The sequence below is a fragment of the Phoenix dactylifera genome, chromosome 8 (genome assembly GCF_009389715.1).
Source record: "Phoenix dactylifera cultivar Barhee BC4 chromosome 8, palm_55x_up_171113_PBpolish2nd_filt_p, whole genome shotgun sequence".
NCBI lineage: Eukaryota > Viridiplantae > Streptophyta > Magnoliopsida > Arecales > Arecaceae > Phoenix > Phoenix dactylifera.
This window is the reverse complement of record NC_052399.1, coordinates 2,172,824-2,198,092: the sequence shown is the minus strand read 5'-3', so window position 1 is coordinate 2,198,092 and position 25,269 is coordinate 2,172,824. Positions and strand designations below refer to the sequence as shown.

At 40.4% G+C, this 25,269-nt stretch overlaps 2 protein-coding genes and 1 pseudogene across 2 annotated transcripts; 1 reads left to right on the top strand and 2 right to left on the bottom strand.

Moving 5' to 3' along the window:
- Positions 1-6,653: 6,653 nt before the first annotated feature.
- Positions 6,654-11,606, top strand: LOC103696945 (multicopper oxidase LPR1 homolog 1-like). Its single transcript, XM_026801067.2, has 4 exons — positions 6,654-6,724; positions 7,356-7,593; positions 8,388-9,842; positions 11,299-11,606. The coding sequence occupies exons 2-4, from the start codon at positions 7,369-7,371 to the stop codon at positions 11,350-11,352; spliced, it is 1,734 nt and encodes a 577-aa protein (XP_026656868.2). The 5' UTR covers positions 6,654-6,724; positions 7,356-7,368; the 3' UTR covers positions 11,353-11,606.
- A 2,523-nt stretch (positions 11,607-14,129) lies between these two features.
- Positions 14,130-19,059, bottom strand: LOC120111768 (multicopper oxidase LPR1 homolog 4-like). Its single transcript, XM_039129664.1, is given in 6 exon segments — positions 14,130-14,524; positions 15,277-15,420; positions 15,422-16,282; positions 16,284-16,748; positions 17,611-17,858; positions 18,999-19,059. Coding segments are annotated over 5 exon segments (1,752 nt in total). The 5' UTR covers positions 17,839-17,858; positions 18,999-19,059; the 3' UTR covers positions 14,130-14,470.
- Positions 19,060-21,037: 1,978 nt separating this feature from the next.
- On the bottom strand, positions 21,038-22,012 carry LOC120111458 (annotated as a pseudogene).
- Between the last annotated feature and the right edge of the window lie 3,257 nt (positions 22,013-25,269).

Here is a 25,269-nt window from a genome sequence, read left to right as displayed (position 1 = left end):
AGAGGATTCATTTTTGACAAGCTATTTGGACAGGGGACACGAGTTTGAAGGCTGACTTTTTTTTGTAAAGGTTGACTCAAATTGCCTCGGTATCAAAGCTTCCATCCAATCCAAATGAGATCGTGATACGCGCCCTTCTTTTAAGAGACCAATCACCAAGGACATTAGGCCGTTGATTCAGAGGTAAGGATATGGGTATCGTTACATTGGATGTTATTAGTTGGTTACGAATGGAAGAATGCGCATAAAAGAATCGTTTAGAAAGAAAGGAATTGGTGATCCTGAATGAGTGATGTGCAACGGAGAAAGAAAATTAGGCTGCATTTATTTCTGAAATATTCATTTGCTTCATATATTTGAAATGGGTGAGATAGCAAAAGATCGCCTGAAAAAAATAAATGCATTAGGCCGCGTTTGGGAACGTTGTCATTGTTTTTAAATATGAAAATAAAATTGTTATTTCTATTTTTTCAGATATCTGATAATAGAAAATATATGTGATCTTTTTCTCTTTTTTTTTTGCACAATGAGAGCTGGCGATGAGAGGGAGGTGATAGGGCTGATGACGTGGTCGAGAATAAGGAAGAACTCGATATTAGATAGGGAGGCAGTCGAGGGAGTGGCCAAGAAAATGAAAGTGGGAATAGAACCAGCAACGCAGCCGAGGATGAGGGATAGCTTGGCATCGGGCAAAAAGATGGCCGTCAATGCTCAAGGAGGAGGAGGATGGAAACCTACCTTTAAAGAAACTGAAAGTACAAATTTTTAACTTTCATTTTTTTCAAAAATAATAAAAGTTATTTAAGAAAAAAAAAGGATAACCAAATATGTTTTTTTGTATTGGATTCCATATTTCTATTTAAGGCACATTTATGCTGATTTGGCAACTTAACATATAATTGACTCGCCAATATTGTGTTAATTATGGTGAGTCCTTTCAAGCCATATGGCAAGTTCGTGGGTATGAAACAGGCATTTTGTGTGTCCACTTAAAAGCTTGCTAGGGCAACCTGTATATGAATGCTCTCCAAAGTTCAATGGCTTTTGCATCAATCGTCATATGATTTTCTCAATACGTTCTACTTTTGAACCAAAAAAAATATATATCAATCTTTATCCAATCTATTTAATGAATTCCTCAATTAGCTCTCAACATTTTATAGTTTGGGGCTGCTTAAAATGGAACCTCGAGTCTGAGGGTCTTATTTCACAAAATACCACATAGTGCTTGTTGAAAATTTTGTCGTTGCAATCAATGCTTGCCCATTGACGGTCCTACATATACCTAATGGGCCTGCCAAAATTGACCTTGCACCATCCATTTCACAACCATTGCTCCACTACTTTGAAATGAAAATGAAAGGAAGACTTGCCTACCCATGTAATAAATAATTTGCATGTCAAACACCACAAAAATATATTACAAGTCCCAAGTTTTATAAAGGAATCCCCTCTTAGAAAAACCACAACTACACAAATGCTCTTTAAGGACCGTTTGGTTGATAATTTTTACTAAAATAACTTCATAAAAATATTAAAATGATTGAGTTTGCAATAATAATTATTTGGTTGTTTTTATAAAATTTGTTTTTATCAAAATTGGCACGTTACAAAATCTACACAAACTTTATAAAAAGACAACTTCTTCCATTTTTCCATAGAACGTATTTCACAGAAATCATGTGTTAGTAGCTAACTATTTTAGGGGGAAAAAAGTTATAGACAACCAAACAGTGTTTAAAAGCAACAATTACACTATATACAACCAATAACAGTTCCTTGCTTGCTCTCTCTTCTCGGTTAGAAGTGGATTAGATCATGCCTTGCTTACCTCGATTTAAATGAGCCTAGCCCAGAAGAACCTGCATGTTTACCAAACAGGCCGAGCTTATTCTTATTCTAAGCTGCTATACCAAAGTTGGACCGTTATAGTTTTAGCGAAATAGGGAGTGCTCTTGGGTACATGCATGGCACCAGAATTTGCATGCAGGATCGTGAAAATAACATGAGTAGCGTGATGTGTGTGCATTCGGGGTGCTGGTGTTGGAGATCATGGCAGGAAAAAGACCTGTAGTTGAGTTCATGGAAGATGATGTGGTTGTGCTGTGTCAGATGGTGAGGGGAGCAATGGAGAAAGGGAGGGAGGTGGAGCGTGTGGATGGGAGACTCTGCGGAAAGTTCCTAGCTAGGAGAGGAGGAGCAATCCACGGACGATGACCTGGTTCAACCAATTAGTTTTCCAAATATCCATCCTCATCCTAACACTAACTCATTGATGGAAAAATTTAAATGTGCGTGCACCCGGATGGAAAAATTTAAATGCGCACGCGGCCGGGCCGTGAGCGCGTTTGAAAATGGAAACGCCAACGGGCATTTTGCTGGAAATTAAATGCGCTAGCACCAGCGTATTTACTGCGGACGCGTCCGCAAAAAAGACTATTTTGCCCCTGGTAACACTCCTATAAATATCCCACATTTCATCCTATTCGAAACACGAAAAATTAGAGAAAAATATTGGAGAAATTCTGGAGAAAAGTTCTTCCTCCTCCTAGTCTCTTGTGATTTTTATTCTTGCTCTTTTATATTTTATTTTATCCTTTTCTTTCGTTCTTCGCTAGATCTGCAAGTCCAATCGGATTCGCTTTGACTTCTTCCGAGACATGCCGAAGAAGAAGTTGTAGGGTCGTCGTATCTTAGAGGAGGATTGCCGGAAGACCCGTACGTGAGGATAAAAACTTCTTTGGGACAGCGTATACGCGCTTCGACCTACCTTAAATCAGGCTACTTTCTTCTACCTTTATTTTTAATTTAATATTAATAGATCTGTAGGATTTGAAATTTTATAATATAAATTTATTAATTGAATAGATTTAATTTGTACTAGAATATATTTATTTTGCGTTAAAATAGAATTATTTGAATGTCGAATGATATACATATATATATATATATATATATATATATTATTCTTTTTAATATTTTCCATTAATTATAATTTTAGATTCATTTGTTTATTTATATGATATGTTGCTAACAATCCAAAGAAGTGTTTGTTCATTTTTTGTTAGTAATATATAATTCATTAAATCCTTTATTACAATTGTGACATATTATATTTTAATTAAAAATTAATAATCAATTATTCTATAAAAAAATAATTTGCTTAACCTCCAAAAGGTTTATTATAGCTCCATTTGCACTCCTCAAGGAGTAATTTCCAGATCCCATTCAAATGAAAAATTCGGAAATTGGTTAATACATAATAATTTAATTCATTGAATTGACTTATTAGATCTCAATCAATTAAGGTAATAAATCTTATAATTCATTGAATTGACATTTTAGATCTCAATTACAATAATTGATTTGCTGCACTAAATTAGTAATCAATTATTCTAATAAGGCAATAAATCAATTCTAATATATATAATTTATTGAATTGATAAATTAGATTTCAATTACAATAATTATTTTGCTATCATTAAATTTAGTAATCCATTGTTACTAATTCGGAAAATTCAAACAAAAAATTCGAAAATTAGTTGATCCATAATAATAAATTTAAGTTTGCACTTAGGTTTTTCTAAAAATTGAATTTGTGTGATTTCTAGTGACTATATCTACTAAATAATAGTGTCAAAGAAAAGCTTGTCAAAAAGGCATATGTGCCTAAGAAAGGCTGATACTTAAGTGAGCCCAGTGCTCCACCACCGATCTGGAGTTGATCTGCTATTACTTTTTTGGATATATCAATTAGATATCCAAAGTTCAATATAAATATTAGTGCAATCTTTTGACATAGACTTTTTGCCTTCATTCAGGTTTTTGTCCCTTCTCTATAACCTTAAACCTATAGCCTCAAACACTAGTGACCACCTTAGTGTCAAACCTAAAAAATTTGATGGTAATAACTTTAGGAGGTGGCAGAACCAAATGTGGTTCTGGCTCACCACATTAGGGTTGATCTCAGCCATAGGTGAAAGCACTACTGAAGTGGATAACGGGTCCAACCCAACTACTTCACGATATGCTACTCGCCAAAAGTCAACCTTCTTCAACATTGAACCTTCTGCCTCCACCAGCACACCCTCTTGGACACATGATGAGATAGACTATCATTGCATCCATAGAATCCTAGGTGCCCTTTCTGAGAGGCTATATGATATCTATTACACAACCAAGAGTGCCAAAAAATGTGTATACTATAAGAGAGTTGGAAATAAACTTACGATCTTGTGCCTCTATGTACATGATATACTAATCTTTGGGACAGATCTTCAGATAGTTGATGAAGTAAAATAATTCTTTAAGTCATAAGTTTGATATGAAAAACTTGGGACAAGCTGACTTAATTTTAAATACCAAAATAATTAGAAGTGCAAATAGAATTGAGTTATCCCAAAGTCATTATGTTGACGAGATACTCAATAAATTTAATTATTCCGATTGTCAGCATGTCTCTACTTCCTTTGATCCCTCTACACACCTTAAGAAGAACTTAGGAATTTCTATCATTCAAAGCATATATGCTTAAATCATTGGCTCACTAGGATTCCTAGCAAACTACACCAGGCCAAATATAGCATATGCTGTGAATAGACTTAGCAGATATACTATTAATCCAAATAGAGATTACTAGACAGCATTGGAGATGATCCTTAGATATCTTAAGGGTATCAAATCCTATAGTTTGCACTTTAGTGGGTTTCCTACTGTTTTAGAAGGCTATAGTGATGTCAACTGGATCAACGAAACCTTAGATGTTAAATCCACCACAAGATATATCTTTCTCCTAGGAGGTGCTGATGTGTCTTAGAAATCCAAATAATATAAGATATCCAGCATTTTATTTGGATTTTAAAATTATTTAATTTTTTGTATAGGATTGATGGAAAAATTTAAATGCGCACGCAGCCAAGTCTCGAGCCGTGTGCGCATTTGAAAATGGAAACCCCCAACGAGCGTTTTGCTGGGAATTAAATGAGCCAGCACCCACCTATTTACCGCGGATGCGTCCGCACCTTTTGCCCCCGGTAACACCCCTATAAATACCCCCCATTTCATCCTATTCGAAACACGAAAAATTAGAGAAAAATATTGGAGAAATTCTGGAGAAAAGTTCTTCCTCCTCCTAGCCTCTTGTGATTTTTATTCTTGCTCTTTTATATATTATTTTATCATTTTCTTTCTTTCTTCTCTAGATTTGCAAGTCCGATCGGGTTCGCTTTAACTTCTTCTGAGACGTGCCGAAGAAGAAGTTGTAGGGTCGTCGTATCTCAACGGAGGATTGCTAGGAGACCCGTACGTGGGGGACAAATACTTATTTGGGATAGCGTTTACGCGCTTCGACCTACCTTAAATCATGCTATTTTGTTCTACTTTTATTTTTAATTTAATATTAATAGATATGTAGGATTTGAAATTTTATGATATAAATTTATTAACTGAATAAATTTATTTTGTGCTAGAATAGGTTTATTTTATGTTAAAATAAAATTATTTGGATGCCGAATGATATACATACATACATATATATATATATATATATTATTTTTAAAAAATTTATTAATTATAAGTTTAGATTTATTTGTTTATTTAGATGATATATTGCTAACGTACCAAAATCTCCCTGCAGTACTGAAATTGGGTAAAGCCTTGCGCGGACGATGATGATGGGGACTACGTTTCAACAAGGAAGGTACGTGATACTGTATTCCGACCATTTTTCTCAAGAGAAAAAAAATTATGTTCTAACCACTTCAAGAAGACTTGTTGGAACGCCTGGCTGGACCGCATGCCTCTCCATCTCTCCTTTTCGTCCATCTCCACTCGTTCATTGTTTTGTTGAGCAGCCGAACGGACAGCCTTTTTTCTTTTTTTTTTTTATATCGCAAGAATCATGATACCGTGTTAAACTATATGAACTGATATGGTTCATGGAAAAAGGTGAAGAAAAGCATGATTAACGAAAAAATAAAAAATATTTCATATTTAGTTAGAGTTTTCAAAAGAAAAGAAATAGAAAAGTAGTTTTTTTATAGAATAAGATTTTTATATTTCATGAAAAAAAAACACAGAGTATGAAAGTCTAATTTTCATCAGCTAAAAATTCGAATAATATTTTTTGCAAAATTATTTTCAATTTTTAAATAAAATGGGGCAAGATCTTTTCTTTTAATTTATAAAGTATAACAAATATTTTGCATAATTTTTTCAGAAAAGTAAATATTAAACCAAATATAAGCCATTCTGTAATATACTACTTTCTCATGGCTAACCAAATATGAAAGAATCACTTTTTATATACTATATATCAAATGTCATAATTTTTCAAAAAATAATTTAATAAATAAATTTCTGCGGAGCAAACGAGTTCTTTGTGTTCTTCCTATTCTAATACCACGGGATGTCATCGATAGTTGCCGGTTGTTTTTGGAGGCCCTTCGTTGCTTCAATTATTGGGAACTCTGCTAGGTCCTCTTGGACCAAATCGTTATCGCTGGCTTGTCTTCCCCTTTGACTTGCACGCAATCGGTCACTATGTCAATTTATACACCTGTAAACAATCATGCAATGTGGGTCCAGGGTAGCCTTCTTTGCGCGTATATATAAGGAGGGGCTTGTGGCCTCCTATATCCATCATCCATGCATATCGGGCTTTACCCCTTCATAAACTAGTTTCTGCGTTCCGTCTCTAGCATTATACTTCTTCTTTATCTGCAAGGTTTTTAGCAAACTTTCTTTTATTTTCTCTTCTTTAGCTACCTTTTCTTGTCACAATTACGGGTTATTTTCTCTTGTTTAGCTGCCTTTTCTTATCACAATTATTTTCAATCACCGCATGTACAAAGACTACTTGCGTTCTCTAACTTTCTTGAGAAGAAGGTTCTTTTGTTATCAAATACAAATGATTACTATCTTATGATAGACAAACAGTTGATTAGCTTTGGTGGCCGCTACAAACACTGTTAATCTTTGTTTCAGAAGATTGGCTAGCTGTTCATTGCCTTCGCAAGATGTACTCATGCTCCAGAATCCATGTTGCCTACTTATTATTACAAATTTAACCATATAGTGTGACCCAAGTTTTTAAAGCATCTCCACTACATTAACACGACCACCAGTATCATCAGTACTTTCTTTATTATATTTTATTTTGTCAATGTTTATCAAAATATGTGGCAAGCACCATAGCATCACTACGACCATCATCATCATTACAATCATGTAGTTGTGCTTGCCACATGTTCAGACACTAGCACAATTAGTGTATCTCTTATGGTGCTCCAATTTAGTATCTGTTTCTATATCTATAAACACCTTTTGCATGATTTATTTCTTTATTTTTTTCTCAGGAAAGATACAGAAATGGGGTCTCAGCTGCTGTTGAGCATGTTTTATCTAATCATCGGTCTGGCGGCCGGGACCAGCCCACCATCTCCAATTACCGAGCAAATCCTTCAGGAAGTCGCCGGCTCTCTTCAAATGTACGTTGAACCCCTCCCACAGATGCCTAAGCTCTATGGCTATTCAATCGTAAAGGGATATCCGAAGCCCATTACACTCACCATTGGCATGTTCGAAAAGAAATGGGTAAGGACCGATATCCTTTTGCCTTGCGTTCCACAAACATATATAGAAATCTTAAATGTTTACTGATTAATTCGTATATTAGTCTGCTTATTATCAACAATATCTTGGCGATATGATGGATTCTTGAAACCCTGAATTTTCCTGACATGCAGCTGGACCAATTTAAGAGTTTTTTTTTTTGTGTGTGTGTGTGTGTGTGTGTGTGTGAGAGAGAGAGAGAGAGAGAGAGAAGATCATCCATGGCCAACTACATGGACTTTTCGGCCATGACAAAATTTCAGGCATTACCATGCATGAATGACAAATCTTGCCCCCAGAGATGCGTAAATAGCTAGACCTAGCTCTAGGAATCAATTTAATATAATACACAAGTCTGTTGGATTCAAACATGCATGACTCGTTAGCCTGCAGTTAGTCGCATATTCTCATCAAAACACTGTTACAACATCAATATTGGTTAAACAACATTTCTCAGAAAAAAAGGGTTATATTTAAGAGAAAAAAGTCTAAAAGAATTACATGCTGTTCTGGTAGCTAGAACAAGCCAATAATATTCTGGACTTCTTATTTATCCCAACTGATGCTCGCTAAAGGGATCCACCTTTCAGAACAGCAAGGTTCCGTTAGAGTTTTATATGTGCTTATCAGTCTTAAGTTGTCAAAGATGTCATACCTAGAAGAAAGAACGTGCAGAAGAAGGCAAAAACATGGTGTGTCTAATAGGCTATTTTAAAATGGTCTTCAGGTAATGGAAATGATCAAATTATCTGATAACAACTCTTTTTCGCATGCAGAAATTCCACCGAGACTTGCCGGCGACGACCGTTTTTGCTTTTGGCACCAGCCCGGACACCGCCACGTTCCCCGGCCCCACCATCGAGGCCCTCCAGGGGGTCCCACTACGTGTGACGTGGCAGAACCATCTTCCTCAGAGCCACATCCTCCCATGGGACCCCACAATCCCGGTAGCCAAACCGAAGCACGGCGGCGTCCCAGCCGTCGTCCACCTCCACGGCGGCGTCCACGAGCCCCAGTCTGACGGCAGCCCCCTCGCCTGGTTCACCGCCGGCTATCGCGACACCGGCCCAAAATGGACCCAGCCCACCTATACCTATCCCAACGTCCAGCACCCGGGCAACCTCTGGTACCACGATCACACCCTCGGCCTCACCCGCGCCAACCTCCTCGCCGGCCTTATCGGCGCCTACGTCATCCGAAACCCCCACGTCGAGGCCCCCTTCGGCCTCCCCAGCGGCGACAACTTCGACCGCCACCTCATCCTCGCCGACCGGAGCTTCGCCACCGACGGCTCCCTCTATATGAACAACACCGGCGACAACCCCTCCATCCACCCTCAGTGGCAGCCCGAGTACTTCGGCGAGGCCATCACAGTCAACGGCAAGGCCTGGCCGTTCCTCGCCGTCCAGCGCCGCAAGTACCGCTTTCGTATCATCAACGCTAGCAATGCGCGTTACTTCAAGCTTGCACTGTCCAACGGGTTAATGTTCTACGTCGTCGGCTCCGACTCGTCGTACCTGCCGAAGCCAGTTGCCAGCCCGACGATCCTCCTCTCGCCGGCGGAGACCTTCGATGTGGTGATCGATTTCTCGAAATCAACTACCTCAACTGCTGAGCTAACCAACAGTGCACCTTACCCGTACCCCAATGGTACCGCTGCCGGCCAGCTCAACGGCAAGGTAATGAGGTTCGTCATATCGGCCGATACGCCGACCGACAATTCGAGGATCCCGGCAAGCCTAGTGAATTATCCGGCGGCCAACGAGGGGGAGGCGACGGTGAGGAGATTCATTACGATGTATGAGTACCAGAGCTCGACCGGGAACCCGACGCACGTTTATATCAACGGGAAGAGATTCGAGGACCCGGTGACGGAGACGCCGCGGCCGGGGAGCACCGAGGTGTGGGAGGTGATCAATCTAACGGAGGATAACCATCCGTTGCATCTCCACCTAGCGACGTTCCAGGCCGTGAGAGTGACGGAGCTGGTGGACTTGACGACGTTTAGCAATTGCATGACGGCGAACAATGACGCCGTTAAGTGTAACGTCACGGGCCATGCGGTGGGGAAGTTGCTGCCGGTGCCGGAGTACGAGAAGACGTGGAAAAATATGGTGAAGATTGAGCCTGGATACATGACGACGGTGGTGGTGAAGTTTAGGCTTATTGATACGAATGCGCCGTTTCCGTTTGATGCAACGGCGGAGCCGGGTTACGTCTACCATTGCCACGTAAGCTCTTATCTCATCCTTTTTATTACCGGACTGGATCTTTATTTTAATAAACCTAATTAATAGGATAATCCCAATGGATTTAACTACATGAGAGAAGCTAGTGCTAGATTTGCTTATGTTCTACGATCCTATTGTAGGCAGATATATGTAAATATTGGCAGTGTTTTCCAAAATTGAACTCCGAGAACCTAAAGAGTTCTAAAAATCAAATTAAATAATATTTTTTTGTACATGATTTAAATTAAATGATATTTTCTAATTATTATTTTTGGTCCCGTTTGCAGACCTGCTCCAATTATCTTTTTGAGGAGGACTTACCCCAATTATCATACTTGTAAACTCGGACTTGTGTTAATTTGGCCAAGGGTTTGGCTTAACATATCACTGTTGCAATGATTATACAAATTAATTGGACCAAATTATTTTTAAGAAAATAAAAGAAAAAGAAAAAATATCTAAAATAAAGAAGAATGAGAAATTAAATATAATATAAGAAAATAATATGCTTGAGTATTGACATTTTTAAGTATGTTACACGGTAAAGATTTAGAATATTAGATGAAGAATATAAAATATATTTATTTTTTCATTCATTTTCTAGAAAATATTGATTTCTTTTAATGAAAATAACTGATTATTGAAATACCATAATTTGCTTAAAATGACTAAATTCATAAAACAATATATCTATTTAATTGAATATATTTGTGTTCTTCAAATTTTATTTTAATTGTTGATTTTCTTTAGCTATGCATGTGGTCATAAATTCAAATCCATGGATCCCCTATCTTACTAATAAGGTGAGTGGAAGAGAGGGAGAGGATAGAGACGGAAACCAGAGACAAGTGAATATTAATTGAAAAAAATATGAGCCCAAGCTTCATAGAGTTGAGAAAGTATCAGTTAAGATCAAATCCACCATAAACTAGTCCAACAAAAAGGCAACACGTGTGGTAGCAATCCTTTTTCTCTCCTCTTTCTTCTTTTTATATGTAATAGCAACACACACTAGAATAAATTTATTAGTGGTTCTTGGTTCATCTGACCCAACTAATAATTTTTTGGAAAATTGGGAGGAGAATAAGTTGATGGCTTAACTATTCTCTATTTTCTTTCAAAATTTTCATTTAAAATCAATCCTTTTTCTCTGGTTGCAAAACTATCATTTTAGATGATTACTTTATTCAATGAGAGGAAAAATAAATCCAACCTTCTAAACTAAAGTCAAAGGCTAGTACGATTCAGTGGGTGAGGTAAGGTAAGACAGGCCATGAGATAAAGTCAAGATGCAGCGTATGATCCTACGCATCCATCATGTGCATGCATGCATTTAGAAGCATCACAAGAATGTCAACTAACCAAGAAGATAGCAAACCCCCATATCCATGTAGAAATTTTGAGGTCTATTTTCTTGTCACTTGTGTACTGATCGTTTGACATTTTATATGCGCAGATTCTAGATCACGAAGACAATGCAATGATCCGACCTATGAAGCTAATTTCTTGATGCCATGCCAAACCGAAAAAAGACAAGCATTTCTTGGTGGACCAAGCTTCGTGCTTAAGTAGAAAAAAGTCTAGTATGGATTGAATATCATGATGATCTGTTTTCGTGCATGTAAAAGTTCATTTTATCAAAAAAATGTAACTAGAAGTTTATTGCATTCTAATAGCTGCTTTACGAGGGGCTCAAGCACTTTGTTTGCATTAGTTGCTTTCCCATAAATAATCTATACTCCAGTATGTTTTTCTTTTCTACAATATATATGTCATTTGTTTTGAAAAATGTGTTGAGAAATGCTTATCTTTCGGATGGGAATTAATCTCCAGCATCTGCTGATTATTGCATGTGGTATGGGAAATTGTGCCTTCATTCGTCCCATTGAATTCAAATACTTTCTCCTTTGCCAGTGTCCTTGATTTGCTACAACCATACCGAGTCTTTGCAAGCAACCACTCTGACTTGGTTCAATTGCCTGAAGAGGCTCGTGGACTACATTTTAACTAAGACGTGCCCTCCCATTACCGAATGAAATGTAGAGTCAAGGATAGATGCCATGCATTAAATGAATGGTTAGTTTATAAGATGTGTTGGGTATATCTTGAGTTTACAAGCTCTACACAAGCAAAGTAAAACCTTTCTTTTCCCGGAGTGAAGCAAGTGAAATATAGCGCAAAAAGTGGCGCAGAGGGAAAAAAAGGTTCTTGCCTCTTCCCTTTGACAGCCATACTTGTTTTATTTGGATTGCACGATTAGTTAGCCAAAGGTGCGGGTGCTCCACCTCCGCATATATATATATATATATATATATATATATATATATATATATATATATATATATATATATATATATCTCGTAATCAATATTGAAGTCAGTAATTGAGAGTTCTAGAGATTAGGTATATTGATGGCAAAGGTTTGTGAGAAAACTTTGCACTCTATACACTCTGATTTTCTATAATAAATTTTTTTACATTATCTTTACCTGTGGATATAGGTCAATATACCGAATCATATAAATATTGTGTGCACTTTTTTTTTTCTTTTTCCTTCTTGTTTCATTATTCTTTCTATCCGTCGCAACAAGATGTTTAGTGCAAGATGTATCCAAATGACATGATGAGAAAAGTTGTCATCGATCTCGTTCTTACATGAGGTGTCATTTGTTCTTCCCTTCTTAGTTCTTATTGGCCTGTTATATTTAGTCAGGAGCAATGCTACCTGCCCCCTACCCGGTAATTCAAAGTCTAAAATGGGAGCAGTTGGATGTTTTCTGGGCGCCATCCATGTAACACAGTAATGTCGTAAGCTTCTCAAATTGATAATACTTTCTATTTTCTTAGGATTTTTTTTTCTTTTCATTGTTTAATTGTTCTAAAGTCTTCTACTCCTCCCTCTTGACTTCTGTGTTGGCACCCACCACTGATCATTTTTAAATCCTCCACTGCCTTCAACCTTTATCTTGATCATTTGCCACCTAATTTGTGCACCACCACTACCTCCATTTTGTCCACCACTAAGCCAAGATCGCAAACATTTGCGTCACTGAAAAATCACCACCATTATAACCAAATCCAATCTGATTCTGGTGATGTGTTTCTAGTCAGAGTGGCCATGTATGTTTCCGACTTTTTTGTCGGAGTGGAAAGCTAGGAGTCTCTCTCTCTCTTTTTTAGTTTTGGAGAAACTGGAGAAAAAAATGCTAGTCTTCTAATTAATTTCTTGCTTGTATTTATAGTTTGTTAAAAGAACTTGAGCTGACTATCTTTTTTGTTCAAATTGCAATGCAGATTTCAGATCATGAAGATAGCAAGATGACGAGGCCTTTAAAGCTCATACCTTGTGACATCAGGATCTATTGATGGATCGAAAGGCCGAGTAATATTTAAAGAGATATTCAATTGATAAAGGAGAGAAGCAATCATGCTATTTATGATGGTAAAGTATCCAAAGGTTGTATTTTCCAGGTTGCAACCGTAATATCAAATGTGATAAACTTTTATAGAGCTAGTAAAAATGACTACTAATACAAACATTTTGAGTGGAAGTTCGGTGCAAAATGTTACCAATCACTCAATCAGCAAGACATGTTCATATACCGAGTGCAGAATGAGTAGTTGGTTTGCATAAAGAGCCCTTCGACACTACATTTAAAAAATTTACAAACGATGCCAATCATATAATATACACACTAGAATGTTCCAATAACTGTGCTGAAATTAATATTTGGTCACGACGATGTGTATATCTCAAGGACTTAGGATTATGGAGGTTCGCACTATTTTAAAGAAAATGCGACACCGAAGAAATATCTTATAAGTAGCCTTCTTTCCACCCGTCTTGGCTCAGCTAATTCTAACTTTTGACCTTTTGGAGAAGTTCAAGGTTCAAATCAAATATGAGGAGACGTGCAGGAGTGTGTTTAGTTCCACATCAGTTATTCACTAGGCAGATCTTGAGTATTTATACAGGACTAAGAAATCTAAAAAAATATTTTTTAGCTAGCCATTGTAGGTGAGGTCCTGAGTTGTTACATCGGATATTGAGTCTTACTTCTTTAAAAGAAAGAGAGTAGTGGTTTTTCTGCTCCATCGGTTGCTTCTTGTAAGTCAAAATTGCAGAAAAGAAAGTAGTCGTTTTTCTGCTCCATCGGTTGCTCCTTGCAATTCAAAATTGCAAGTCGTTTGTTTAAGCGTGGGTTAAACTGGACAGTTTGCAGTAGGTATTGGCATGATTGTAGTTATCAATTTCTAAAATGATGCTCGCAATTGTGAAATTTGGTGTGAATTCAAAAACAAAGCTGAATATTTATTAAAATGAGTATAATACTATAGATGAACCGATTACATTATACATGCAGATACTATGGAACATGTAAACTAAAAATGACACAAAGCTGCATGTGGATGCTTTAATAAGTTACAGTATCTCATAAAGCTTCTCTCACACGGACCACTAATTAAAACCCCATAAATACCTAGGTACAATACTTAGAACTTTCTAACTGCAACCAAAATAATAACATTGTACGCCAATTAGATCACAATCGGACACATGCTTCATCCAATGCTGGGTGGCGAACAAAAACTAGTCAAGGTTTTGCTTGTATCACCAGCGTCATTCTTCAAGGAAGCATCTTCATTGGCCGAATCATAGCCTTGTCCTCATGATCCAATATCTGCAAAGTAGAAATGAGAGAGAGAGCGAGTAAATCTATCGATCTTAAGCATTAAAGAACTAAGGTGGACTTAAAACAGGCCTGTTAGTAATCACATAGCCCGGCCCGCCAAGCCGGCCAAATTATTAATCCGTGGCTAGAGGGTCAAATAGACCGGGCTGAGATCAAGATTCAAGACCCAGTTATGGGGACCTTTATTCTTGTTGCATGCTAAATTAACCCTTGTGGCCATATCCGCAGGACCGCATCCACCTTGATTAGTATCCATTGCGGGCCGAAAGACCGAAGGTTCCGGGTTGTATCTTTAGTGCCGAAGAATGATTGATTTTTTTATTATTATTTTTCTTTTTTTGCCATATAAACCGGGCCTACATAAGAAAGGTAAACTTTTTCTTTGCATGAAAGATACAACTCGAACTCTAAGGCTAAGAGCACTCGCTAGCCAGTTGCGGTCTTGCAGGCCTCGATCTATTTCTTGAAGATTGTTTTTTTTTTTTTTGGTAAATTTGGCATAAGAAGATTATTTTTAAGTCAACCATCGTTACCCCTTTCTTTGTCTGGTTGGACATAACCGGATCAGGTTTTGGTTCAGCAATTTCCTTGTCAGACCCGTACCCAAGCCATAAATTTAAAATTGGTTCATGGATCCTGCAATCTCCTTGACGCTACTTCGGTTTAAAGTTTAATGGTGTCATGGATACTAATGGGTTGGACCAACTAAGTCATCAACTGAAGCCAGATTAGGAACTCACGTGGCAGTGGTAGACGTAACCAGGCTCCCCTGTGGCATCGAACGGATACTTCTGATTGGTTTCCACCAACTTGAACGCCACCACCACGGACGTCATGTACCCGGGATCGATCTTCACCACATTCTTCCAGGTCTTCTCGTGCTCCGGCCGGCACCGGCACCACCTTCCCCACCGCGTGCCCCGCCACGTTACACTTGACAGCGTCATTGATGGCCGTCATACAATTCTTGAACGTCGTCAAGTCCACCAACTCCTGCACTTTAATCGCCTGAAACACCCCCAGGTGTATATGTAACGGATGGTTATCCCCCGTTAAATTGATCACGTTCCACAGCTCCGTCGTCCCGGACGTCGGCGTCTCAGTCACCGGATCCTCGAACCTCTTGCCGTTGATATAAAGGTGCGTCGGGCTGCCCGTCGCGCTGGTGTACTCGTACATCGTTATGTACCTCGTTAACGCCACGTCGGTCGGCACCACTGATGTAAAATTCCCCTCCTTCGTCGGCACCGTCGAGTTATCGGGATCCTCCGGCGGCGTTCCCTTTGGTAGTATCACGAACTTCATCACTTTACCGTTAAGAGGCCCCACCGGCGAGCCTGTCGGATATGGGTACGGTGCATCGTTGGTCAGCACGGCCTCATTGGTTGTCGATAACGAGAAGTCGACGATGACGTCGGCGGTCTCCGCAGGGGCTAAGAGGATGTTTTGCGACGTGACCGGCGCCGCCAGGTACGATGCGTCGGAGCCGATGACGCAGAATGCAAGGCCGTTGGATAATGCTAGCCGGATGTAACGCGCGTTGCTCGAGTTGATGATACGGAAGCGGTACTTGCGACGGTGGACGGCGAGAAACGGCCAGGCCTTGCCGTTGACGGTGATGGCCTCGCCAAAGTACTCGGGCTGCCACTGGGGGTGGATGGAGGGGTTGACGCCGGTGGCGTTCATGAAGAGGGTGCCGTCGACGTTGAAGCTCCGGTCGGCGATGATGAGGTGGCGGTCAAATTGTGTCGCCGCAGGGGAGGTTGAAGGGCTCGTCGAGGGAGGGGTTTTGGATGACGTAGGCGCCGAGGAGGCCGGCGAGGAGGTTGGCGCGGGTGAGGCCGAGGGCGTGGTCGTGGTACCAGAGGTTGCCGGGGGGCTGGACGTTGGGGTAGGTGTAGGTGGCCTGGGTCCATTTTGGGCCGGTTTCTTGGAAGTTGGCGGTGAACCAGGCGAGGGCGCTGCCGTCGGAGACCGGGGGGTGGACGCTGCCGTGGAGGTGGACGACGGTGGGGACGCCGCCGTTCTTGGGGATGGCGGTGGGGACGGTGGGGTCCCAAGGGAGGATGTGGGACGACGGGAGGTGGTTCTGCCAGGTGACGGAGAGGGGGACGCCTTGGCGGGCGATGATGGTGGGGCCCGGAAAGGTGGCGGCCTTCGCGCTGGTGCCGAAGGCGAAGACCGGCGTGGGAGGGAGGTCACGGTGAAATTTCTGCAGAAAAAACATACCAATAATAATAAATAAATGGAGCTACATATGCGAGAACGTACTTGATTACTCTTTTGTTTGAGCCCCACACGACCCTTGTGGCAACCAAGAACATATACATATACATATATACATATACATATACATGTATATATAATAGGAGGAGAAAGAGAGTATTTTCCGGTAGCAAAGCAAGGCAAAATTCTATATTCCTTTTATAAGAATGAATTCCTCTGCGGTCGTGAAACACCCGTGGACTGGACCTCCCCTTGTCATCCATGTAGGAAAAACTTCTTCTTCCCAACCATTAGACTGGGAAGCTAGCTCTAACCCCATCCCATCCTCGGGTATCGTTCCTCAACTGACTGTTCAGGTGACTCCGTTCTTTTTTTCTTTCATGGAATTAATTCGCCCGACCACGATGAATCCTACCCCCTCGTCTTTCTTTCTCATTGGACCACTGTCATATACATACATACATATATATATATATATATATATATATATATATATATATATATATATATATATATATATATATGCATGGAGATATGCTCGTAAAATCTTGAAGATTCTGTTAAGTTATGAAAAGATCTTCGCCGAGAACGCAAGCAAACAGATAGCTAGGCTCCAAGTTTTCATTGATATAAAAAAGATAACTTTTATATTGTTAGTGATTTCAAAAAATAATATTCTTCTTATTACTGTTACTATATCAATTTAGATTCTACAGATGAAATTTTTTTGAAGTTAGCTAGCTCGGTTATAAAAAAAATGAGCATGCTGTAGAGTAGTCATTTCTACCATTATCCAGTTGAAGCACATTGTTTAGGGCTAAGGATACAAATTAAGACTAGGAGCGTACCCATGTCTTCTGGTACATGCCTATAGTAAGAGTAACAGGTTTTGGGGAGCCATTTTGCATGGAGTAGCCATAAATCTTGGGCATGTTGGGAAGCGGATCAACATACATCTGCAACGAGCCAGCCACCTGTTGAAGAGTTTGCTGTGTCACGGGAGGAGATGGGTTTTGTGCACCAGCGAGGGACATCATTAAGAGTAGCATAAGAACTAGCTCCATTTTGCTCTTCATTCTCGAGCGATGTGATTTACCTGTCAAAATTTACGCATGAATCACCAATGTTTAGCAGCAGTTCAAATTAAGGTCCTGAATATATGTAGTTGATTATGAGTAGTTTCTCGTCATGTTTCCAAATAAATTAAATCGCCAGAGTGGAGTTGAACTCCAAAGCTAGACCTGAATTGATTTTGGTGTGGCATTAGGTATTAAACTGATGACACCGATTTCAGTTTCAACTTGATTTGGATATTTGCATTAGTTGTGGACAAGGGTAGAATTGTTTGTGATATGTTGAAGATTCTCAACTCCATATAAAACTAAAGATCAGCCCATAATCTAGTACTTAGCTACATAAGCACAACAAGGTTGGTCCTCCCTTAAGTAGGCCCAATGGTTGTTTCATATATCCACCAAACAATTACAGCAACCTAACTTCACCTATATATGCACCAGCAGGCAGCTGAATTATCACACCTTATATAACCATTAAATCGCATGACCAAAGTCGCCACTTTCCTTGAGATACAAGCCAAGGCACCAACCTCTAGACCAATTGCTGGTTGGTAAGTAGGGGTTTCGTTTTTGCAATGCTTATAAGAGATTGATAAAAGTGGTACTTAAATATGTGGATAGCACTATGTAATTTCATAAAACCTCTCAGCTTAGCCGATCAACTATTTCTATAGTGTTGAGATAGATCATGAACAATGAATATTAGAATCATTGATATTATTTTTTGAGTAAGAATTTCCCTCCAATCAAGATAAAATATTATATTCACCTTAAATTATATTGAAACATATGCAACTAGCGTGGTATCAAAATCCTATATTTGGTTCCAAGGAAAATCTTGGAATATTGAAGTTTCCCAAATTAATATTTACGCACAAATCATTGAAGCAATAAATAACATTGGAAATGAAGAATAAATGCCAAAATAATTAATGGCTAGCTACATTCCAAATCTGAAAAGAAAAAAAAGGCACCTAGATTTCATCAAAATATTAACCTTCATAGTGCTTTACAAAAGACGTAAACTTACTAATGCATGCGTATGCATGGAATTTACTTAATTGTGGGAACAAAGAGCTATCACTAGGAACTTTTTGAAGCTGAAGATGATAGAAAATAAAATATTTTGCACGCAGAGAGAGAGAGAGAGATGCCACGACCTAAATATTGTGCGCACACACAGAGATGCCACGACCAAAGGAAAAAATTAAGAGGGACGTGTGCCGGGCACAAGTCCGTTGCTTTGGCCATAGAGTAATGGCCCCTTTTTATAGCCTGAAAGCGAAGGACATATCCAAAAGCCACCCCGCCAGATGCAACCTGGCCTCATCTTAAGGATTCATATTAAAAGGAGTGCATAGTTGGAATCCATCTCTATACATATTCTGCCATAAGAGAGATATCAACCCCAGCTGGCCTTCCACTTTGTGACAAGAAACCAATTACGTGATTAAAAAAAGGTACATGATCGTAAAGAGACGGCTCCTTTCTTTGCCTTCTGTCGTTATATCAATTTCTGGGCTCAACGTCAACGCCTAAAACTAAAAAGATCCACCGGAGGAAATGGGATCGATGGTTGTGGTTGGCATAACGTACTTAATTGCGCCGATCATCTCTTGTTCCTTCCACTTCGTTGTTTGCTTTTTTGGTTTTGGTTGGTGGAGTGCATCAAACCAACCATGGTCCCATATTTTAGAATTAAAGAGAATCTACGAGCTCCACGTTGGGCTATTAGAGTCTATGAAAGCAGTTATAATAGTTAAATGCATGGAAACCTGTGGGCAGTGCAAGAGAGACCCCACAATGTTTGTCTTGCAGTCCTTGAGTCCTTACTTTTTCCTAAGATTAGCATGTATGTAAGTTTGGCTGGCTGCCATATCGCAAGGAACCGCCGTTCTGGATGGAGGCGCGCGAAATGGTGCAGATTTTGTGATACAAGACCCGTACTTTAGAGTGATGGCAGCAGGTGGCTGTCAGTTGTTCGGCACATCGGTTTTCGGGGCAGAGCTACGAGCTGCCTGGACGGATCTTCGATATGCGAGGCAGGTATTGCAGGCTGGCTCGATTGTCTTGGAGAAACAGTTATCAGTTATCAGTTGGATCCAGGAGGGACTGAGGGGTGAGGGCACGAACCACCCCTTGGTTCGGGATATAGGGATGATGTGTGGAGTTGGGGTGGCCGTCCAGGCCAAACATGTATTCAGAGAAGCCAATGGGGCAGCCGACTGGGTGGCTGCCTTCGCGGCTCAGCATTCAGGGTACACTCTTTGGGCGGGGGAGGGGGAGCTGCCACTAGCTCTCCATGAGTTAGTGTTTTTTGATTTTATTGGATGTATTTGTACACGTTTCGTATGAAAACTTGTTTTCAGCAAAAAAAAAAAAAAAAAAAAAAAAAAGACGGGCAAAAAAATTAAATAAAAAAAAACTAACATGACAAAAGATGGTTGATAAAAGTACAACTCTCCAATTATTTACTGTTGGGTATGAGAGAGAGACTTTTCTTTCCAATGTGAACCTAATACGGGATGAGAACAATAAGTGAATAGGATTTATTGCAATAGGGTCTATTTTAGGACCTGTGGATTACTAGGGAGTTGCCTGTAGTGCTGCAATACTTTTTTTTTTTTAATATATATATTTGCGCTAGAATCGTAGGAGTCATCTATTGAAGCCAAAATTAAAAAAAAGGGAGACTGGCCAATTATTCTTAGCTATTAGTTTTGATTCTAAATATTGGCGCTGGCGTACTAGAACCTCATAACCAGCTTCCCTCACTACAAAAGAAAGAATATCTCCCGACGGTTTTTTAGTCTCTACCGACGCTTTTAAGCGTCGGCGAATTTCCAGCCCACGCACCCCGAAGCGTGGGTCAGACGTCGGGCAGGTGGGCGTGGGTCCGGTTTTTGCCGACGCTAAGAGAAAGCGTCGGTAAAAACAGGGATTTCCCGACGCTAATAAACGCGTCGGCAAAAACAACATTCGCCGACGCTTTAAAGTGTCAGGAAAGCCTAAACCAGTTTTGGGTTTTCGCCGACGCTTTAAAGCGTCGTTATAAACATTTTTTTTTTAAAAAAAATATTTTAAAAAATATTTTGAATCAGAGCCTCGATTCCTCCCCAATTTCCTCTCCGCCTCCTTCATCGCATCCCTCAGATCCCACAGATGCCCTCTCGTTGCCACTGAAGCGAGACGGCGTGGCTTACTTGGAAGAGACGGGGTGAAGGGTACAGGCGATGCCGTTAATGGCGCCATAGCTGCGGGAAGTGAAGCCCAGGCAGCCGAGCAGGCCCCGACGGTAAGGCAAGAAAGAGATCGAGTGCCAGAACTTCTCTTTGGTGTTTCCTCTCTCTCTTCCCTCGCTCTTGCTTATATAGAGGAGATCTTTGAGGAAGACCCACTTCTTGGAGGTTCTTCAGGAGGAGGAGGAGGAGGAGGAGGAGGAGGAGGATGTGGAGGAGGACCGGGAGGACGAAGCCGAGACGGATAGAGTGGCCGCCTCCGCCTCGATCTACTTCGGATCTGGAACCGGCTCTACATCTTTCGCTCTATCTTCTCGTTCTTCGACCTCCATTTGCCAATGGAGTGGCGCGTTCCGAAGTGGGGAATGGGATCTGGCCCTCCGGCGAATCGATCGGCTCCGGAGCTTCAGATCCCGCCCCCTCGCGGCCATTTTCGGCGGGTGACGCTCGGATTCATCGTCGTCGTCTTCTTCTTCGTTGAGATCGAGGAGGGGGGCGAGGACCTGGGGCCGCTGGAGGTGGGAGCAGAGCTTCATGGGGCGGATCTGGCCGTTAAGGAAGAGCTCGTCGGCGGAGGTCATGGATCCGGTGGCGAAGGCGGCGGCAGAGGGGAATCGGGCGGAGAATTCGAACTCGAAGGAGCCGGCGACGGAGGCGTCGGGGGAGTCGGAAGGGAAGCGGCCTCCGCCGCCGCCGGCGGAGGAGAGGATGAAGTGCATGGGGCTGGTGGGGGCGCTAAAGAAGTAACCACCGGCGACGCCGCCGCGGCCGGGGCTGGAGGGAGCGCTGGCGTAGGGAGTGGAGCAGGAGCTGTCGACATCGTCCGAGGGGAAGCGCAGGGGGGAGAGGGGAGGGTCGAGGTAGTGTTCGCCATGGTTGGGTTCTGCGAGCTCGGAGCTCGGAGGGTCGCCATTGCGAAGGTTTTGGAGCTCCATTCTCTCTCTCTCTCTCTCTCTCTTTCTCTCTGTGGACTATAGCTTCTCGGAGAAGATATTATAGACGGAAAGGACGAAGGGGGAGGTGGGGCTCGTTGGACACGCAATAAATTTTGGGTCGTTGGCTTCCGACGACGCTTTTTAGCGTCGTCTTAGGTCTGCGATTACACCAACACGTATTAGCGTCGTTTTTTGCCGACGCTTTTTACAAGCGTCGCCATATTTAGACATTAGACCGAAAATTGCCGACGCTTGTAAAAAGCATCGGTAAAACCGACTTTCCCTGTAGTGCCTGTTTTGCCATTCACTTTCATCTCAATAGTTCTTACATACAAACCAAGTAATAAATCCCAGCCACATATATGGTTTTATGCCTACCTTACGTTATATGATAAAAAAGTAGCAAGTCTATAGGCCATTATTGCAACAATTGAGAATCTTACCTAAAAAAACTAGCATGAAAATAGTATCTGAATTATTTAGTATTGTATAAGTATCTGAGATCCATCTATCTATTGCATAAAGATCCTCACAATTATAAATATAACATAGTCCAAAAGATGTGACATCTAAAATAACTAGAAATTAAATATAAGAGGCCAAAACATAACGAAGCATTATACTTTCAGTTTAAGTTAACTAGACTAATCATTGGATAGTCATTTGGACCCTTCTATTGTAGTTGCTTGATCCTGAAGGATGAAGCAGTGCAAGGTTGGGCTATGATTTTTCCCATCCGACCCACCCAAATAATAAGTATATTTTGGTTCTTTTTATAATATATGAATTTTGCTCGACACTGGCTATTAGAAGTTGATTTGAGTACAATATATGCACACGTATGTATGTATATATATATACTGATCATATCCTACAATATCTTCTTTGGATAATGGCATCCAAAAGGAGCGGCACTGTAAGAACATGCGGATGAAGGTAAGAAAGGATGAACGTATCTGCTGTTGAGAAGTATATGAAGTAAGATTTGTTAAAAATTCTTTTCTTGTTAACACGTATTCTAATTCAACAACTTTGCTTCTCTTCGAAGTACATCAATATATACGGCCGAATGTGACTCTTATCACACAATTATATTTATCCGGGAGTCTAAAAGACAAAGACATTTGGAAAAGGACAATGCATATTGCATATGAAAAAGAGCTCATCTATTTAATTTCTATGAATAGGAATTAGAAATAAATTACAATTATCACGAGATCAATAAATCAATATTTTTTCCTTGATAGGTAGGAGCGGCAGACACGGAGCCCCACCCCATATTTAAGTGAAAGTAGTAAACAAAACCAGATCTTTTTGACATGTTCAGAGACTTTATCAACTCGGCCATTGGTACCTTGTTAGAGAAAAGGTATTAAAACACCCAAAATATCACCATAATTAACAAAACAAAGAACTAAAATATACTTATCCACATGAATGACCATTCTTTCTACAAAGATATATGTAAACTCTCCGCTACAGTAATTTTTTCTGCTATGGCTGAGAAGAACCAAGCAGTTCATGAGCAGCTGAACCGGCTCAGTAATTAATAGTCAGCTGAAGCCTGTTCATTTGGTAAAGTGGGCAAATTCAAGCTCCAACTTTCATCCTTTCACTACTTCGCTTGTAAATGACGCGAGATCAAAACATTACTGGAATGCGAAAAGGATAAGAAATCAGCCCCGATTCAAGATTTGACCTCAAACTCGAGCTTTGTTTTTACGATCAAGCTGAGAGTAAACAGCCTAAAGCCCACGGAGGTTCTGCACTTGTTAATTCATATTAGCCACGATATACTCTTGCGGTCCTGCATCGGCGCCTGATTCAATCGATGGGCTCATCGACAATGATTTTTTACAGACAAACCAAAATAATCCATAGCCCAGATTCAGTGATTGGGTAGTTGCTTCTCGTGGAAATTATTTCCAGCACACAAAATCGTTTGCATGGGGAGGACGTACGGTGCACCAACCGGCATCATGCATGCTCCCAGGGTAGGAAGGGAACCACTGGGAGTCGGACCTCAGACATCTCAGATCATACAAAAATATTTTTCTTGAAACCAAGGAAGAAATCCTTGGATATTACTTTTCTTCCTTGCTTGTCCAAGGCACCGAAGAAGACCATGCTCATGCCTTGTCTTCTAACTGGTCTCAAAAGTCGGCTAACCGATTTCCGTCCAAAAAAAAAAGTCAGCTAACAAAATTCCGAAGTCTTTGACTTGATACATCTCTTCATTTGGGCGACCTGGTGATCTAGAAGGTGGCTCCACGCCTCCACCCTGGCAGCTGTACTAATTGATTAGTTTTGGACTTGGAAGACACGCAGGAAGTTGGCGACTCCTGCCGACTCATCGCCAACTTCCTGCGACCGTGGCAGCTGTACTAATTGATTAGTTTTGCGTAAGCATGTCCATGCCTTCGACAGAGGATGCCGTGGTTAAGTCATCGCACATGATTGGATCAAAAATAAATAGGATTAATCTTATAGCCAGAACGGAATATATATATATATATATATATATATATATATATATATATATATATATATATAATTTAGGTCGTGGAGGACTCACCCAACCACCAATTGGAAATCGTCGTCCATCTCCCACGTTTCCAATTCTACCGAGACGGGGAAAAAAATTAGCTTGGACTGGGAGAAATTATAGCCTCCATATGCTTGTGAAAAGATCAAAAGAAGTTGGAGATCCTCTACTAAAAATAAAAATAAAAAAAGGCAAACAACTGGGAAGTTGGAGAAATTGTAATGCAATAGGCACCTTTGATAGCGTGGTGCATGTGAATAAAAATTTCTGTGCGTGCTTCAGGTCTGACATGCCACCATAGCTATCCTACATATAAGCGTAGTGCTACGGCTCCCATTAATTACATTCGCATGATCGGTTCGCTTGCCATATAACATGAGGAAGTCGGTGCGAGTCGTCCACTTATTATTGCACATGAGGTTGGCTAACTATTGTTTTGCCACACCAGTATTTATGAATTTTTGACGTGTGCGGGAGGCACGTCGAAGCATTTTGCTTGAAACAATATATGGTCAACATGAAATATCACCCAAGAAAAAAAAAAAAAGTGACCCCTGGGCATGTCATCCAGCTACTTGTTTTTCTTGATAAGCCATTTCCCATGTTCCTCTCTTTACAGAGTAGATGCTTTGATATGGTACCCTAATTCAGGATGTTAGAGCACGCCAAAAATTTGTAGATTTATAAGGATTTGGAATTGGATGGCCTCCAT